The sequence below is a fragment of the Vicugna pacos genome, chromosome 15 (assembly GCF_048564905.1).
Source record: "Vicugna pacos chromosome 15, VicPac4, whole genome shotgun sequence".
Lineage (NCBI taxonomy): Eukaryota > Metazoa > Chordata > Mammalia > Artiodactyla > Camelidae > Vicugna > Vicugna pacos.
Genome location: NC_133001.1, coordinates 39,951,691 through 39,970,901, shown reverse-complemented (window position 1 = coordinate 39,970,901; position 19,211 = coordinate 39,951,691). Strand labels below are relative to the sequence as shown.

Genomic DNA, 19,211 nt, shown 5'->3' with positions numbered 1-19,211 from the left:
TCCCTGTTGGGTAAAGGGGGCAAGGGCACTAGATTATAGAGCAGGAGCCTCTGGACCCTCAGAGGGAGAGGAGTGACCACCTCCCTGTCAGCCTGCCTCTCAGTTCTGCCCAGGCCCGGCCTCATCTACAGCCATGATGTCTGAGTCGTTCAAAGCTAGCAAGGTAATTTTGACACAAGTGTCACACCTTCTGTCCTGCTGAGAGCGCCAATGCTGAGTAGCTGTGGTTTGTAATGAGATTGTTGTTTTGTTTCGGGTGGTAGTAGAGCAAGTATTTGGCAGGGGGAAGGTTACAGTGGGTGTGTCAAACTGGTTCCCAAATGTTTTATAACTTTCTATGTCATAGTGTTGATAAAAACCAGAAATATATCCCAAAAAATCTGAACTATTAAACAGATTAGATTCTATTCTGCTGTTGTAATATTGACAGGTACAAGGATATGTGTGTGTATGTTTGATAAACCTGAGGCCCGCCACCATTGTGGTAACCCAATAGATCAGAGATACGTGCTTCTAAAATATTGATCTCAAGACACATTGTCTCCCACCTGCCTTGTTATCGTGATTCTTTGTCAATCCTAATTGAATTATTTGTAACTGCTTCAGAATTATGTTGATTCAGCCTTTTCCCTTTCTAGATAGTGGCAAGAAAACCTTTTAGATATTGTGACCCTGAAAGAAATTAGGATGGTAGAAATTTTAAAATGTCAGGTTACACTTGGAATAATCCCTTAATTACGGAATTATATTGTATATTAGCCAAGAAAGTTAAAAATAGTGTAAAACAGTTAACACAAAGCTTATGGGCATGTTAATGTTTATTTGAATGAATAGGAAAATGTTCTGTTTCAAATAAAATGCTAATACAAAAAAAATCACTAAAAATCAGTGCATGTGAATGGATTTGTTTCAAACTTTAAATACTGTGTTTTCTAACATTTTAGTGTAACAAGAATCCAACCAGCCTAAATAAAGCTCTATTGTGACTATATATAGCAGGTATTACAGATTTGTTACATTATCACTTTAAATATTTTTAGAGCAAATATTTGAGAAGCTTTAAAAAATAACTTTTAGAGGTAAAATTTATTTGCTGTAAGTTTTTAAGTGTTTGCACATTTGCACATTTTAAGTGTGCACATAGATGCATTTTGATAAATGCATAGTCACATGACTACCATAGTCAAAATATAAAGCACTCCCTCACCTCTGAAAGTTCCCTCATATGCCCCCGTCTGTGCAAACATCTCTCCTGAACCTCAGTCCCTAGAAACTGCTGATCTACTGTCTGTCACTATAGTTTGGCCTTTGCTAGATTTTTTTTGAAAGATTGAAGTATAGTTGATTCACAGTGTTTCAGGTGTACAGCAAAGTGATTCGGTTATACATATATATTCTTTTAAAATTTCTTTTCCATTATAGGTTATTACAAGATACTGTGCTATACAGTAGGTCCTTGTTGCTTACCTATTTTATATATAGCAGCATGTTATCTGTTAATTCCAAATTCCTAATTTATCCCTCCCCCACCCTTGCCCTTTGGTAACCATAAGTTTGTTTTCTACGTCTGTGAGTCTATTTCTTTTTAAAAATAAGTTCATTTGTATCTTTTTTTAGATTCCATATATAAGTGATATTACAATATTTATCTTTCTCTGTCTGACTTACTTCACTTAGTATGATAATCTCTAGGTCCATCCAAGTTGCTGCAAATGGCATTATTCTTTTTATGGCTGAGTAATATTCCATTGTATATAAATAACACATCTTCTTTAGCCATTCATCTGCTGATGGACACTTAGGTTGCCTCCATGTCTTGACTATTGTAAATAATGCTGCTATAAACATTGGGGTGCATGTGTCTTTTTGAATTAGAGTTTTCAGCTGATTTTTGCCTTCTTCCTTTTAAACTTTTTCTTCTCAATCCTAGTCATTTTGTTCCCTCTTGGTGTCCCCACAGTTATCAGAAATCCTATCCAGCAAGATCTCTCTCCAGCCCAAAGCAGGGAATAAACTCTTTTCAATACCCTAATCAAATCTCCCACTATGTGAGGACAACCATGACAGTTACTGTTTAATTAAGCCAGTCAGTATATAATGTGAATTAGAGCAAACTGTTTTCACCTTAAATAAATTTTAAAACAATTTTAATAGGCAACATTCATTGATCACTTACTAGGATGATCTCAGATAATCCTCCAAAGGTGTGTGTTTCCAAGGCCACATGTAAGCAGGGAGTGGAATTAGACAAAGAACCCACAGTCTTATCCGATTCTAAGAACCCAGCTCTTAAATGCAACGCCCCATGGCCTCCTCTGCTTAGAACCATCCCTGTAACCTCATGTTCCCTAAAGTGTGGCCCTCCAGCCCTCTCCATCAGATCAGAATCTCCTGAAGTGCCTGCTAAAATGTGGATTCCTTGATCTCACCCATGCATGCTAGGTTCACAGTCTGACTAAGGAACAGATCTCCACAGTTTGCAGGAACTGCCCTAAAACAGCAGCCCTGCATTCCCTGTGAGCACCTCTAGTCAGCCTGTTCAGATACAGTTAGATAATCAAATCTTTGTTCCCTACACAGCTGTCCCTAACAGTTTGGTGACCTCGCTCTTTATTCTCAAAATGCCACTTGGTAACTCAAAACTACAATAAAACTCTAGAAGAAATGTCCGTCCCCAAAATAAAGACTGTAAAAGAAGCAATCCTTGACATTCAGTATTTCTTAATGTATATTGTATTGGTTTCCTAGGCTGCGATTAAAAATCACCACAAACTTGCAATCTTCTCCAGCATCTTTACTTGACCATCTACCTTCCCTCTGTCTCTGTGTGTCCCTTTTCTGTTTTATAAGGACATTTCCCCTGACACTTAAGCCCCACCTTAATCCAGTGTGATCTCATCTCAATCTTTACCTTAATTACATCTGTGAAGACCCTATATTCAAATAAGGTTACATCCTGAAGTTTTGGTGGATGTGAATTTTGGGGGAGACGCCATTCAACCCACTACATATACTTATTCACGTCCCTATTTTTTTTGCTTAATTTCAGGATCAGTAGCTATTATCCAGATGATACTCCTCATATGTTTCTGAGTGTAAATGGAAAGTTCAGTTATTACTCTAATGACTGTTTTTATGCCAATTCATAGGATCTGATCCCAAGACGGAAGCACTTTTCTCCCTCTACTCCCTGTCTCCTAATGAGTATTTCCAAAGAAAGTATCCACTCTTTAATTCTTAGTTTACCTCAGTGGTCCCCCAATCCTGATTCCATCCCTCTGCTGCTCACAGGTGGCAGTTATTTACCAAACAGTTGGACTAGATCATCAGCCCTGACCTCCGCTTTCTGATGAGACTCAACAACGTTTACTAGAAAATGGATTCATCCTTAATATCTCCCGACACCCTCTAGTCTCCATCAATACTGTGGGGAGTATTGCTTTGAGAAGTTTGTCAAAACTGAGAAATTTCGGATTGATGTTTAGGAAGTATTTAGAAAAGGCTTTGACCCTGTCTACTAGGGAATAAAATACACAAGAAGAACATTGTTACATAGAACTTTCCCTCCCTTGTATCAGCAGTTGATTCTAGAGTCCTCTCCGTGCAAGAAAATGAATTTTCTGCCTGGAAGAGCATACAGTAGGCCACAGGTGTTTAAAAAGTCTAAGTCTATGAATGTAGATACCTGTGTGGTATTCTGGTCACTTATGAAGCTGTAGACTGCTTGGGTTAGTTTCCAGTTTGGTGTAATGTTAGCATCTGTCTTTGAGCTTTATCCTCAAATAGTTTAAAAAAAAGAAAAGAAAAAAAAGGTACAAAAATGAAAGAAAATACTAAAAGAAAAAAACAGGAAAATATAACCTCTTTCAGTCAGAAGTATCAAAATGGTATACAATATTGTTATCAGCATGTCTGCTTCATTCTTTGAAATGCATCTTTCTCAACTACATAGAGCCCCTTTTTTTTCCTCATTTTTTTTAAACTTCAAACAATACTCTATAATAAATACTCTAGAATAAAGCCTCCTGTTCCTTTGCCATCCTCGAAGAACCTGAGACTTTCGTTCTTCTGTTGAGCTACACACAGCCTGCTTCTTTATCCTTTCAATAGAAAAGAAGTTACAGTCCCATCACACCACGCCGTCTTCCCAGCAGTGGTGCCCTTTGCAGAAGACCTGCATTTGTGAATTCAGTGTTTGAAGTTTTGAATATTCCCTGTATTGATCCATTTTCTTTACTTCTACCACCACCTCACTTTGTACTTTACCTGACAGGACTTATTAACACAAAGGACAAAGATAAGGAAGAATGAATTATGACCGTTTCTACTAAAGAGTACAAAGGCCATAAAATATATTCCCTGGTGTAATTTTTAATTTGATCATTTGGGGAACAGAGGATGAGCAGATGGTGGTGGAGAGAAGAAGTAGGAAACATATCCTTCAGAACAGACATATCTTCTGCTCAGAAATATCTCCCCACGTGCCCTCCATCAGCCAGGGGTTCTTTTTGGATTAATAAGCCCCTCCTGCAGAATGCATACAGCGGTGGTTGGATCAGTCCTGGTTGGTCAAGAAAACCTTGCTGTAGTAAGATCCTCAGTCCCCAGTCAGGCTGAGATCAGGTTTACTGAGCGGGAATTCTGATTTCTGTGTGTTTGGAAGCAAGGCAAGTTAATTCTTGGGTCACCTACAGAGAAGGCTAGCAAGCAGGTGTGGTACAAGCCTAAGGCAATTTGACAGCCACCTTGAGACCCACCGGTGTGGCTCCCAGTGCAGAGCCCAGGGCCACAGAGTGGTGGTCAAGCTGTCATCTGCACTCAGAGACATTTCCCTTCTACTCTGTCTTCTACTTCCTCTTGAAGACAACAACTGGCCCCCCACCCCATTAATACTACCTCATCCCCGGCCGGGCTGACTTTTCCTCTCAGGGAAGAAAATGACTGAATTTCAGAGAACTCTCTGTGTTATATTCAAGACCACATATGCAGTAAAGATATAGGGAGGGTAGTAACATTAGGCTTTGATTTAGGGGCATATGTTTTACAAGTTTAAGCTGTAATTTACCATAAATTTTTTAGATTTACAAGACTATGACTTAGACACTCCGCTGTAGTTAAGATAGCTGCCACAAAGTGGATGGTAGGGCCTAGCTTGTGATCTGGTGGACCAATTAAGCTGAATTCAGGAGTGGATAACAGAAATTTACATAATATCTAATAATTTATACTTTGTATAAGACTATAGCAAATCTCTTAAGCAGAATATAGGCATGATATACTTAAAAGATGAGAATAAAATAGTGCAAGATTAAAAGAAACCTGAAAAACACCAAGATCTGTCATTTGCATAGAACTGATATCCTTACTAATAAGCACAGTAGACTGCCTTACAGACTGGCTGACAGACGGACACCTTTTGTTTCTTCTAGCCTCCAAAGAGAGCGTCATTCCCAGACTGCAGATGGGGAGCCTGAGGCCCACGGAGGTTAAATAACTTGCTCAAGGTCACATGGCTAATAAGTCACTGTGCCTGGGTACAAACCAGGTCAGCCAGACTCTATAGTCCCTGTTCTAAATCTGCAGTTCTTAGAGCAGCATAGTGGAAAGGCTCTGGAGTCAGAGACAACTGATTGCTAACTGTGATGTTCAGCAAGTGACAACTTCTCTTTGCCTCAGTTTCTACAACTGCAAAAGAGGGATACTGTCACACAGGTGGTTAAATATCTAAAAGTGATTGTGTCCTGATAAGCTCCACCTGGGGGATCTTCCTTGTGTTCACCAGTGTACCCCAGCTATGTCTGACATAGCAAGTACATGCTTAATAGAGAACTTGCTGAATTAAGAATGCCTGGCACTTAGTAGGCACTACTTAGTAATACTCAAGAGCATCTTTAGTCACCTTCAGTCCTAACCTCTGAGCAGGGGGACAGTCACAATGTGTTGTCTCCAACCTTAATTCAAAGACTAGCGAATCAGAGTCTGCAGATGCCCACACTTCTCATCTTTTAATCCCGTATTGATTGATGTCCAGGGGTTTTAGAACATCTAAACAAATTTGTTTAATCCAACAGTAACGTAAATTATATTTTGTTATTGTTCTTGTTTTTCACATTGAAAGTTACTTTCTTTCAATAGGGGAAAAAAAGCTAGATTATAAGATTAAATTTTAAAGAGTCTTTCACTTTGTTGAAAAATAAAATATACCAGTCTAGGGGCAGGGAAGACAAAAATAGGAATCCAAAGTTTTAACAGAAAAAGAAATGAACACTGAACTTGTGTAGACATAGACACACATATGCCGTGTACACACGTATTGGAAAGATGCTCATAAATAAAGATAAGTGATAATGGATTTGTAAAAATATTTGCAGCAAAGAATACAGACAGAGGACTAATAATCTACAATAGAGAAAGAGCTTTGCAAACTGACTAGAAAGAGACAACTCATAGGAACTGGATAAAGGACATGAAGCTGCATTCACAGCAGCAAATCCAACAAAATAAACTCACTAGTGGTCAGGGAAACACCAGTGGCCAAATGACGAAGTTAATGTAAAAGATTTACAACACATGTGATAGAGGGTAAATATCTTTACTATATAAAGGCCTACAGATTCATGAGATGACAAATAATTGAATTTTCAAAATACACAGGGATATTCCCATTGTGTATATCCAATGCACTTGTTTTATCTGGTCAAAGACATACTAATTAAAACAAAAATGACACACTTCGGCAACTTTCTAAAAATTACAGTCCCAAGCATTAGTAAAAGTGGGTGAAAGAAAGCACCAGCATAACTTACTGCTTTTTTTTTTTAATTGACCTTTCTGGGGAGGATCAGTTTCCCGTACGTAGCAAAGGCCTATTAAGGAGTTCATATTCTTTGATCCAGCAGTTCAACTTACTGGAATTTATCCTAGAAAATCCTTATTATTAGTTACAAAGGTATCAATTTAAATGTTATATGGAAACAACTATCTGAAAACAAAAGAATTTTTTAAATGTGTGTGTATTTATATTACATGTATAACAATATGTACAAAATCAAATGTGCATCCATAAAATTGTATTTTAGAAAATCTTTAATGACATGAATGGGAAATACATGAAAAAAACAAGTTATAAAACAGTGGGTACAGTACGGTCCTATTTTTGAAAGTTTATAGATCTCTTTTCTCAAGGCTATATGTTTTACAAGTGTGTGTGTGTATCTGGCCTCAGCAGATTCATACCGTTATTCAGGTCTTGCCTTTGTTGATCTATTATTCCAATATTGTCAAATTATGGAAAACGTCAACATGTTTTTATTCTGTCTGGAAAATGAAACTTGTTTTGAAGATCCAGAGAACCAACGCTCATCAGAAGAGAGATACTTGTAACCGAAAATATTCGTGCATTTACACAAAACACAAAAAGTTCAACAGAGTTAGGGTAGGAATGTGAAAATATTTGTCCCTGAAATTATGTAAGAGCCAAATTTGAGTTGGATAAGCAAGATTGTTCACAAGGATACCATTTTTAGTTTGACCTTTCAGCTGAATGTTGATCTTTAAGCCCAGGATGGTTCTTTCTTTGAAAAAGAGTAGGCACTAACTTTGACTTATTTAAAAAAAAAAAAAAAAGTTGGGGCAGGAGGCACAAATCATCAGCTTCTAATTCTGAAAGCCAGCCGAGGATTTAATACCTGTGCTTAGCTTAAAATGTCTAAGGCATGAGTTAGTAGGGATGGAGGGGCATATGTATTAGGAGATAAACTGGGACCTGCCCCTAAGCCAAGGTCAATCCCCTGAACTTAGGCTTTGCTTCTGTATCAGGGAGAGGGTGGACAACGTGTTAGGCCATAGACCTCAGTGTCACTGCAGCGACTTGGTACCTGTCCCAAAGGAAGAGGAAATCAGAGAAGGAAAGTCAGGGTAGCAGCCTAAACCTAACCTCCCTCCAGGTGCCGCAGGTGATCGTCCCACCTGGAAGAGTAACACCAACAAGAGTCCAGGCACACCCCTCAGACCATGCACTTCTTAAGCATTTCCTTCTCGCAAGCGATCTTCACAAAACCCTACAGGGTAGGGACTGTTAAATCTACGTTTACAGATGAAGCTTATAGTGAACACGCACAGTCAAAGAGCTGATAAGAGGCGGGGCCGGAAGCAGGCTGACTCTATTTTCTGTTCCATAAGTATCCAACTTATACAGAAGGAAAAATAATGTACCTAGTAGGAAACAGTAATATTTCCTCTAACAGAGAAAAACGCACTGTTTGAGCCTTAATACCAGTTGATTTTGTGGTTCATGCATGTCCTGTTACTTTGAAGCTGAAAGGTGTCTTGTTATTTTTAGTCTAAATATATCCAAATCTGTCCAGTCAGAGCTGTTCTTTCAAAGTGTCCTGACAGTGCCAATTTGTCAGGCTTATTATTAGCCATGTACTATTAAGTGTCAGCGTCAAAGTGGCACAGTGAATGTTTAGTTACTAAATCCAACTTTTACTCTCTTGGGGTTTTTTTTTTTTTTTTCAATCTGAAGAATAGTGCACAAAACCAGCGGCCTCAGCGTTTTCCTTTAACACAGACACATCTTAGGTGACATGCTGCTTTATCTAAAACTCCCTAATGTATATAGTTAGATTTATGGATTTAGATCTGGCTAATAGAAAATAAACTTAAATGTAATTTTTTAAAATCAGATGTTAAAATGAATCCAAAATAAATTACACTTTTACATATTCTGCATACAACTGATTATGGAATGGGGAAAAAAAGATATTTCAGTCATTATCAACTCCTTTAAAAGATCACTTTGTGTTAAGAAGAAATGAAAGAGCTTGCATTTCTAGTATTCTGCCACTGAACTATATAATTGGATCGGGGCAAACCAGGATTTCTTCACCTGGTTGTTTCACCTTAAACATCCGTGTGTGTGAAGTCTTGGCTCTCCCCCATTCCGGGAGAGGTTTTCACAGGGAGTAGGACTCTCCTAACAATCATGCACTCAGCCTGATCGCTGGGCGACGCTCCCTTCTGCACGTTACATTTGTCACGTCTTTTAAACTTCTGTTGGTTAAACATAACTAAAGTGTTAATAATTCCCTCAGTCTTAGGCTGAGACTAAAAATTAAGATCCGAAATATTAAGCAAGTGCTTTTCCTGTTCTTCCAGGGAACAAATATCTCTGGGCCTAAGTGAGTGTGGCTGTTCTAACAGAAGGGGAGCTTTAGAGAATAATAGTGAAGTATCCGAAGCAGAACAGACTTCATTTTCTCTAAGCCCCTTGTAGGCAGATGACAAGTGGTTAGTTAGCATCTAGATTTGTAATTTAAACTATCTGCGCAGAAATGCAGTCTTTTAAAAATGGCTTTTACTGATGACAGCCATCTTAATTTGCATATTTAAAAGTCTGTTATTTTCATACCACAAAATTTTAAGACAGTATAACTTTGTAATTGCAGGAATTTATCTTTTCTTAATCTGTTATATTATTACTTTAGCCCTATTATAAGTTGGTAAATGAAATGAAGGGACATCTCAACTTTTGAATATTCATTCCATTATTTTCACTTACTTATGAACTAAGCCGTGCAAGCCTGGCAGCCCCTAACCTGGTACCTTCTGGGAGGAAGCCAGCTTGGCTGGCAGGAAGGGCTCCCCTGGGCTAGAGGCCTCAGGGCCAGGAGGTCTCAATGGGATGCTGTGAAAAGTAAGCTCTTCTATTAGCAGTAAAGAGTTGTATGTGGCTTTGTGTTGTCTAGAGACATTCGCTAACTATAAAGCTTAAAAACTATCAAGACACTGCCAGGTGTAAAAGTCTTTCTCTATTTTCCCCTCTTGCCTTTCTGAGCCTCTGATGTTAAGGACCCAGCTCCGGGAAACAAGTGACAAGGTGTAAGCTGTGTTTCTTCTCCTCTCCAGTTCTCCCTTTTTCACTTTACTGCCTTTATCTTCTAACATTACAACATTGCTCTTGTTTGTAAGTATAAAATAGGTAGTATTTTAAGTATGTTGAGTTTTATCATTCCAAATTTCTAAATTCCAAACAAGCAATTTAATAGAAACTTTTGGAATACTGCCTTTTGGACGTGATGACCAACACCCCTGCCCACGATTGTTGTAATCCTTTCAGAACCAAGAATTCATGGAACCAAGTTGAAAAAAACCCAGTGGAGCAAGTCAGTCTCATTAACTGAATGTAGAAATCGTAGTAGATGCTAACGTTAAGAACTTTTTGTTTGCTGGTACTATGCAAAGAGCTTTACGTACATTAGTTCACTGAATTGTAATAACAACCCCATGTAGAAGGCATGATACTTCCCTCCTGTATTTTTAGATGAGAAGATAGTACATCATAAATATTGGTCAAATAAGCATTTCTGGAACCTCTTTAAGTGCAGGGTGTTGCTAGGTACTAAGGTGAAGAGGCAAGGACATGGTTCTTGCCCCTGTGGTACTCATGGCTCCCGGGATGCTTTGGGTTACATGGTCCAGGACGGCAGGTGAGTGTCGGATGAGCACACCGGCACACGTGCCTGCAGCACTCACCGGAGGCCGGGCCACGCGGCCTGGATGCTTACAGAAAACTCTTCTTAGAACCCTTAGGATCTAAGCTGGTCTTTGAAGAGAGTTAAGATAAAATATTTCAGGGAAAGAGGTGAAATATTTAAGGCAGAGGAATGTTCTTGTCCATTTTGTGAAATTATAGTTTGAATGTTTGTCTTGAGTGGAAAACACAAGGTCTGGAATTGGTGTCTTCAGGGCCCAGGTGAGTAGTGCCCTGGGCAGTGGGACAGAGAGGATATTTCAGTGCAGTATTTCCCCCACTAACCATGCTGGCATCTGTGGACTAACAGAAGCTCAACTTAGATAGTTAAATCATATCAGCATGTTAGGTTCTCACCTAACAGTAAGAACAGCCGCAGCTAACATCTATTGAGCACTTACTTATGTATCAGAGATCTTGTTTTGTGAATTTACTTATATTATCTCATTTAATCCTCACAGCAACCCTGTGGGATAGTTTATGGATGCAGGAACTAAGTAAGCCACAAAGAGGTTAAGGGAGTCATTCACTTAGTAAGAAACAGAGCTAGAATTTGAACCCAGGCAGTCTGTTTGCACAGCCCTCATGCTCTGCACTGGATGGAGTCAATCTAGAATTTTTCACTTAGGAACATCTCTGTCTCAAAACTTGCTATTTACATATTGAACAGACACACACACACACGTGCGTGTACACACCACCCCTTCCTTGTCAAGAAGAATGCAGAAAGGGGCAGTTTAGTTTCTTCCTAGTATGGTAAGATTTTGCTGCTGATTTGTAACAATCCACTGCTGTGTGTGCTGGATGAGCATTAAGAACCTCCTGCAGGAGGAAGGCTGGGCTAGCTGAGCAGCTCTTCAAGATAAGCTGCGGAAAGAGGAACAGAGGGATTGGACAGACAGGAAGACAGATGGTGGCGTTGCGTGGGGAAGGAGCCTGTCTCCAACTGTGGTCCCGTGAGGCTGATGAGGCCAGTAACTCTGACTGAGGAGATGGGTGTAGGCAGAAGGTGGAAGCAGAAATGTTGACTGCAGAGGAGGTTTAAAAGCAAATGAAATGTGAGCTTGGTTCTGAGTCAGCGATTAAATGGCACAAGTGGCAAGAGGTGAAGACATCTCATTTCCTTCATTAAGAGAGGAAGTGGCGAACAGGAGGGTGAAGTTGAGGTGAACAGCTGAACAAGGATTATGGGTGCAGTCTGTGAGCATCTGCGAACAGGTTCTGAGGTCTGCAGTGGAGGGTGCACTAAAATGCCAAACTAGCTCGTCAAGGAAGAGTGTGATCTCTAATGGAGCAGGCTAGTCATGATGAATGCTAAGCTGACAAAAGGTTGCTGAGTTTGAATGCAGGTGAGTTAACAAGTAAGACATGTTATATTACCGTCTTAGTTGATGGATGTGTCATGCTCAGTGTTCCAGTGTCTGATGCTTGCTCAGACAGCCTGCCTTCCAGTGTGTAAATTCCCACCACAGCATACCAGGCAGTGGTCAACCAGCCTTTTCGCAAAGGGTGACTAGGTTACCTCTTGACAGCTGTTAAAGGCTTTTTCCCTGTGGCTTATAACCACTGGACCCAGTTCTCACCTCTGCAGCCGCACAGACCCAGCCTCATCTCTCTTCTGGGCCTTCAGATACAAGTGCTTGTGAGCCAGCCTGTCATGGCCCCTCCACTCTCATGTCCAAAGTTTATAGCATCCCTAAAGGACTGTCCCTCCAGTTTTAAATGTAAACCTTGCTGATATGAGTATTCTCATTTTTTATAACATAGCTCTTTTTAAGGGCTGAGTACTTTATAAGACAATTTTGAAACCAAATTGAAACGTGGTCTTTACCCTAAAGGAAATCACAGAATACAGGAGACCAACAATAAACACAGAAGACTTAAACTGTCTTTTTTTAAAAATGAGTACAACCTAACAGGAAGAGTAAACAAGGTGAGGTAAGGTGGGGACGTTGCTTCATACGTGTTATTAATATCGAGGTGAAATTTGGAGATGCACAGGTCTTAAGTGTACAATTAGATGTAATCCACACCCTCATGAAGATAGAGAATGTTCCTGCCACCCAGAAAATTTCCTCATGGGAAAGGTAGCCTTCCAACCAGTTCCCACCCCTACAGGCAACAGCTGTTCTGATATCCGTCCCCACAGATCCATTTTGCCTACATCATTCGGTTCTGTAATGCATCAAAGTTCACATCAAAGTCTTTCGCCAAAGATAAAGTGATACAGAATAAAGCAACATTCAGAGACTACGCACCAATACGCTGTGTGCCCTTGGGCAAAAAACTCAACCTCTCTGGGCCTTGTAACAGTTTGATAGGTGATCCTTATGATTCCTTAAAGATCACACCTCCACGTACTTTTCTAACCTCAAAGACCCTGCCATCCATTCAAGAGCCATGAGCCAGAAACGAACCTGGGCTCATTCCACCCTCTCCAGTTGACTGCTCTACTACATCATTTTTTCCTTGTCATCTTTTTGGACATGTCACGACTTCCTTTAGTCCCTACCTCCTCTTTATTTCTTTCCTTTCTTGCCTTGTAATAACCATCTAGTTACTCTTCTGGCCTCTCTTGCCCCAGGTCCTCTCCAAACTATTCTTGTTACTGCCCCCAAGGTAGTCCTTGCTAAAATGAAACATACTCTGGTCCCTTTTGTTTAAAATCCTTAAGTGGTTCTTTGCCATTTAAGGTGCTTCTGTACCGCCTACAGAGTTCAGATTCTGGAGTTTGACCGTGAGGGCCTTTACCCTTTACCCTTTACCCAAGGCCTCCAGCCTACTTGTGCCCTCAGCCCTCCGAGCTCTCCTGGTGGCTTCGCTCTCCCTCTGCTCCCCCCACCGCCGGCTCCCTCCCCCTTCCTTTACCTCCCTTCCTCCCTGTTCTGGTTAGGTGCCTGTCTCCCTGATTCTCCTGTGAACTCTTGAGAGAGGTTAGGGACCATGTTTTATTCACTTCTCTATCTCCAGCATCCAGAATGGGACTTTGCTGAAAACACTTAACCCCAAAGTAATTAACCATGAGATCTGTAAGGATGATGGTATAACGGGTCAGCGTCTTCCTCAGGCTTCAAATTGATGTTTCTAAAAATAATCACATGGAAGTTCTCATATGTGTCCGACCACTTTATCAGGTCTAATTCTAAGTTTTTCTTTCCAGTAGCTTTCATGGTAATATTGTGTTAAAGGTGAGAAAGTTTTTATTTGGCAAGAAGGGTATATTTATTCATTGGAGGGCTCCAGTGAGTCCTGTTAGTGTAAAAGAGCTCGTCTGTGCTCTAATTCCTGTGTCAAATCTGACTTAATGTGCTTATTCATTTAGTTCTAGAATGGCAGATTACTCTTTCTATGAATGAAGACAATTCCTTTCCAAGGGTCTTTGTGGTAATTAGCAAGCAGATAAAAAACTAAAAATGACTGGTAAATATTGACCCAAGCACCCAGGAACACGAGTATTTATAGCCCTTGCTTGTTCATCTTGGTTCACTGTGTCCTGATTTTTTCCTGCCTCGCAGTGTGAATCAGCATTGCTGCGCAGATGATCATTACTCAGTCTGTATTTTTATCTTTTCCAAAACCTAGGTAAGAACCTCGATGCTGTCCACGACATCACGGTGGCCTACCCCCACAACATTCCTCAGACAGAGAGCCACCTCCTCCACGGGGACTTCCCCAAGGAGATCCACTTCCATGTCCACCGCTACCCCATAGACACCCTCCCCACGTCCAAGGAGGACCTGGAGCTCTGGTGCCACAGGCGGTGGGAGGAGAAGGAAGAGAGGCTGCGCTCCTTCTACCAGGGGGAGAGGAATTTTTACTTTACTGGACAGACTGTAATCCCGCCTTGCAAGTCTGAGCTCAGGGTCCTCGTGGTCAAACTGCTGTCTCTAGTGTACTGGACCCTGTTCAGCCCTGCAATGTGCCTGCTCATCTACTCGTACAGTCTTGTCCAGTGGTATTTTATAATCATCATTGTCATCTTCGTGCTGCAGGAGAGACTATTTGGTGGACTGGAAATCATGGAACTTGCATGTTACCGTTTTTTACACAAACAGTCACATTCAAATGCAAAGAAAAATGCGTAAGATTGTCAAGCTCAGAGTGTAAAAACCTGGGGATATTTTCGAAATGTTTTAGTAAGCCTTTGTAAACTGAGATGCATTTTTGCATGACTATGTCAAATATTTCTTACTACCATCATTGTTAAAGATATTTTGCACTTAGTTTTGTGGAAAAATATTGCTACACACACAATTTTTCTTTTTAATCTCTGAATGTAATTTCAACACTGTAGCAGGAAGGGATCACCGTGAAATAACTCGGGCCAGAATGTTATTAAACAATCACCAGGCTGTTAGCAGACGAGATACATCCGAGATTTTCTTAAAGGCCCAACTCCTACTTCCACACAAATCCCACATTCAGGAGGCAGAGCTGGGGCTGTTATGCGCCGGCCCAGATCCAGCACTGGCACCGACTGCGGAGGCGAGGGCCCCTACCCCTGGCTCCCTCCCTCGCCATGGGCCCCGCACAACCTTCTTTGCTGATCAAACCCTCGCATCCCTCCATCAAGCCAGAAAACGAAACCCCTTCTTCTTAACCTGAGCAGACATCTTGGTAGGAAGCCCTTCATCATTCATAAAATCTTGGCATTAGCCTTGCAATGGCCAGACGTCCGAAGACCACCAGTGCCCTTTTCTCACGTTGAAAATAAGACCTGGACGTGTCTCAGGGAGCAACCACTTAGAAACCTTAGTCTGAATTTTTAAAGCTAGAAATTCCTACCGTTTAGTTCTTCACTTCCACGTAACCTCACCTGCTGAGTGCTGGTTTCTTTACAGCTTGTCAGCAGGTGTAGCCTTTTTGCATTAAAAAGGGTATATAAATCAAGTCACTTACCTTTTTAAACGCAAGTGTAGAAAAACGTTGTTATTGCCGTCACAAACTCTTGAAGTTGTGTCTTGGTTGAAATATTTCTTTAAAACCTGCCACAAAAAAGGAAGGTTACTATATTTTCTACATGCACATGGGTGTCTAACATCTGCCTTTAAAACAACAAGATCGCTTGCCGACAGGACAGTCACAGTTTAGCCTAAATTATTCAACCCCTGTAGCCTTGACACATTTTTCTGAGAACCAAAATGGTCACACAAAAATGAATCCTTTTGTAATGACAGTGAGAGCTCGCCCTCTCTCTGTCTCTCTTTTAGTCCCAGGTTTCCTCCTTCGGGAGTAAAAGTTAAGCCCACTTTCGACCAATTGTGCGCCTAAATATTCTTGTCATTTGGAGTCAATGGAAAATCCAACAAACCAATAGCGCTAGTCTCCTTTTCAGGCGAAAGAAACGTGTGGTCACTTCTTCACCCCACTGGAGGCTTTTTTGTCGTACTGGGGGTGCCGGTCAGAGCAGCAGAAAATAGGGGGCAGTTAAAAGTTTTCAGCTGTTAAGCAAAGAGAAAAAAAAACACCTTACTTTGGCCTTGCACCAGCCTCAAAAGCCATTTATTGCTTTGTGTCCTCTTTTGGCTTGAGTGCCTTCTCCTTGATTACATCTCGTCTTTGATGGACGGCGACTTCCAGCCAACAGCTGGCGCGGGCATCGCCGGGAGAGGCAGGCACGCCGGGAGCAGGACGCCAGAGCAGGTTCTCAGGGAGCCAGGGGCGGCCGTGCTCTGTGGACATACCCCTGTTCCGGGAAGAGTACTAACTAGTGCCTCTCCTGAAACCCACCACCCTGTATTTAACTCCTCCTTCACGGCTGTTTTTAATCCTGCCAGGAGCTACTAATTAGCAATTACGCACATCTGCTCCAAACCTAGCTGTTTTTAAGGTGGTTTCTTTTTAACCTTTTTTCCCCTTAATAAAAGAAGTTTCCAGTTTAGGCTTCTCTCAGACTTCTTTTGGTTATATTTGGAAACAAGAACTAGTTAACAGTCAGGATTGTGTTTGTCCTGGGTGAGAGGGAAGCGCTGTGTTTTCTGCGCAGGTGTTCGTAGTGTAGCCGCCCTTCCTCCAACTTCTTGTGGCTCCTCCTTCAAGGTCTAATTGCCTTTAATGGCGTGTCCTCTTTAACCCTCTGAAACCTGTAAAAGGGGAACTTTTTTTTTTTCCTTTTTAGAACAGGTTTTCTTTTGATCGTGAAAAACATGTTTAAGATTAAATGCAAACTCCTTTTACCTACCCAGAATTCGTAAGCCCTGAAACTGGCAAATATAGACACTGTATTTGCTCTAAAAATCAGAAATAATAACTTCAAAAAGAAAAAACTTGCTGGCGGGTGGGATTTGGGTTTGTTTGTTTGTTTGCAGTAAGGCTTCTTTTAAAATTGTAATTATTTGTGTCTCCTACACAACTTTTCCTTCTCAGTCAAAAAAAATGAAAGACATATACAGTTCATGACTTGGAATCTAGAAATTGGTAAGAAAGTGTCAAGCAGAGGTTAATGCAGCTTCAGTATTGTGATTGGCCCCGGGAGTGGTCCGCTCCCCACCTTCCCACTTGACTCCTGAGTCACGCTGGACTCGCAGCCACTGCTTGTCTGGCTGCATCAACACTCACCTCCTACTTAACGCCCTTTCAGTGCATTGAAAGCAAACTCAATGGGCTTCGACGTGTTTGCAGGGCTGTCTGTCCTATTGTTACATCTTACGGTTCGGACACATTTTAAATAAAACCAGTGTGGTTTACATGGGACATGAACCATTATACTCGAAATAGCAACCTCCAGGGAAGGGTGCCGATTAGGTCACAAGTCTTTCCACCTGCATCTGTGATGGAACAAGCCCAGGTACTTGTAAAATTCAGCAGAAGCACATGGTAAGGGACTAAAAAAATGAAAGTTAGGACCCTTTGTTGAAAACTCCTGATAAAACCCTTCCTTGTTTGCGGTGCTGCTAGAGCACGGGTGAGGGTGAGATCCCGGCTCCCACTCGTGTCCCTGCGGGTTGGTTACCCCACAGCCCACGGCAGACGTTGGCCGTGGTGGCCGAGACCGAATTCCCCAGGAGGGAGGGGGCCCCGTCTCACCCGGACTTCAAGCTCTGGCCCGACCACAATGCCCTCGTGCACTTTTATAACAGAGACTGATGGAGGGAGACTCTTGGCATCAAGTTGTTTACATTTCTTTATATAAATGATGTGCTTTCAGTGCCTTAGTTACGGGTTCCTTTCTTTTTCTCGTTCCAAGAATTGTGCAACGCGTCTCTTAGGTGAAAGAGTCTTTTTGCTATTCGCTAGGAGACAAACGGCTCATAAAGCACTGGTCACTGTGGCAAACCCTACGTTGTGATGACATGGGGAAGGGAGCCTGCTGCTGCCGCGGCGGTTGCCTCAGAGCTGTTCCTCATGCTGTAGGAAACTAAAACGGTCTTGTCACCTGGCGAGCTTCAGATTAGATACGGCCCTAAAGTTGTCTTGTGCCGACCTTAAATTCTTATTTCAGAAGAGAGTCTTGGTTTGGGTAATTCATTTTTTAAAAGATCATTATGTACAAAGCACTAAGTTTTAAAAATAACTCACGGAACGGCCTTAGCTTTCGGTGTCCACTGGTATGTTTGCGAGTCGCGTCTCTGTAGTACCGATCCCAGAATAAAGTGGAGAGAATTAAACAGTTTACACGCGTGTTGCTTCTGTTTTCCCAGGAGTGGCTGGGCGCCACTTTGCCCACACTGTTACACCCTCATGACGTGTCGTACTGAGGAAGAGCTGACCAGTGAGGACTCTGTCACAGATGTTTTTTAAAAAAAATGCCACAACAAAAAGGGAGTGTACTGTTTTCATCACTGAAAAAGTCCAGGGGCCCCAGCTGAATTCAGGGCTCACTGACTGTCTTCAGAACTTGATTTTTCTCCATCTCTCAGTTCAGCCTCAGGACAACGTGCTTGTTCCACACGGTGGGGGGTGTTCTGGGAAACACCAGCAGCACCAGCTGGAAGAGGTAATGGGACTCGTGCACCCCACCCCCACTGTCAGAGCTAGAACTGTGAGACTGAGGTCTGACAAGTGCATGGACATGTACTTTGCAAACAGACACAAAAATCATGGACCTGAAGGGCAGCAGAGCATGCCACCCCAAAATATGGCTGAGAGCTTAGGACATGTCACCCCCAGTGTGCCACACTGATACACTATTTTGAGCTGTAGGCACTTGAGAAACAGGGAATGCAGGGAGGGGCTGTCTCTGAACTCCCCCTTTTCTGCCTAAAGACAGATCCTCCAGAAAGAACTGAATTGCCCTAAATCCCCTCCCTAGGAGTTTCGTCAGGCAGGGAGGATCAACTCTTGTCACAGGAGAGAAGACTAAAAGTTGACCGCACACCAGATACACTGTCACAAAATGTCATACCCCCATCTATTCCAAGGGCCCCTTCATCTTTCATAAAACTCATTCACTCTCCCCCGAGAGGTCTGCTCTCCCCTCCCCTTTTTCCAGTGGGATGGTATTCAAGCCTGAGTTCTAAGCCACCGCAGGGACTTACTCATTTTACCCTGGGTATCTCCATGTGTACATGAGGTGTACATGTTAATACGTTTCTGATTGTTCTCTTGTTCATCTGTCTGATATTACAGGGGTCTCAGCCAAGAACTCAGAAGGGCAGAGGGAAAATGATTTTCCTCCCCTGCAGAACCTAAGCTCCGCATTGGCCCACTCTGCTTTCAGCCTCTCCAACGAGCATTT

General features: G+C 41.7%; 1 protein-coding gene across 2 annotated transcripts in view; it reads left to right on the top strand.

The window, feature by feature from the left end:
• LCLAT1 (lysocardiolipin acyltransferase 1) overlaps positions 1-18,146 on the top strand; it is a 162,624-nt gene extending 144,478 nt beyond the window's left edge. For both annotated transcript variants that reach the window (XM_006197247.4, XM_015242666.3), the window contains exon 6: positions 14,117-18,146. In XM_006197247.4, coding sequence (XP_006197309.1) covers positions 14,117-14,619 — 503 coding nt within the window. In that variant the 3' untranslated portion in view covers positions 14,620-18,146. The remainder of the gene's footprint in view (positions 1-14,116) is intronic.
• The last annotated feature ends 1,065 nt before the right edge of the window (positions 18,147-19,211 follow it).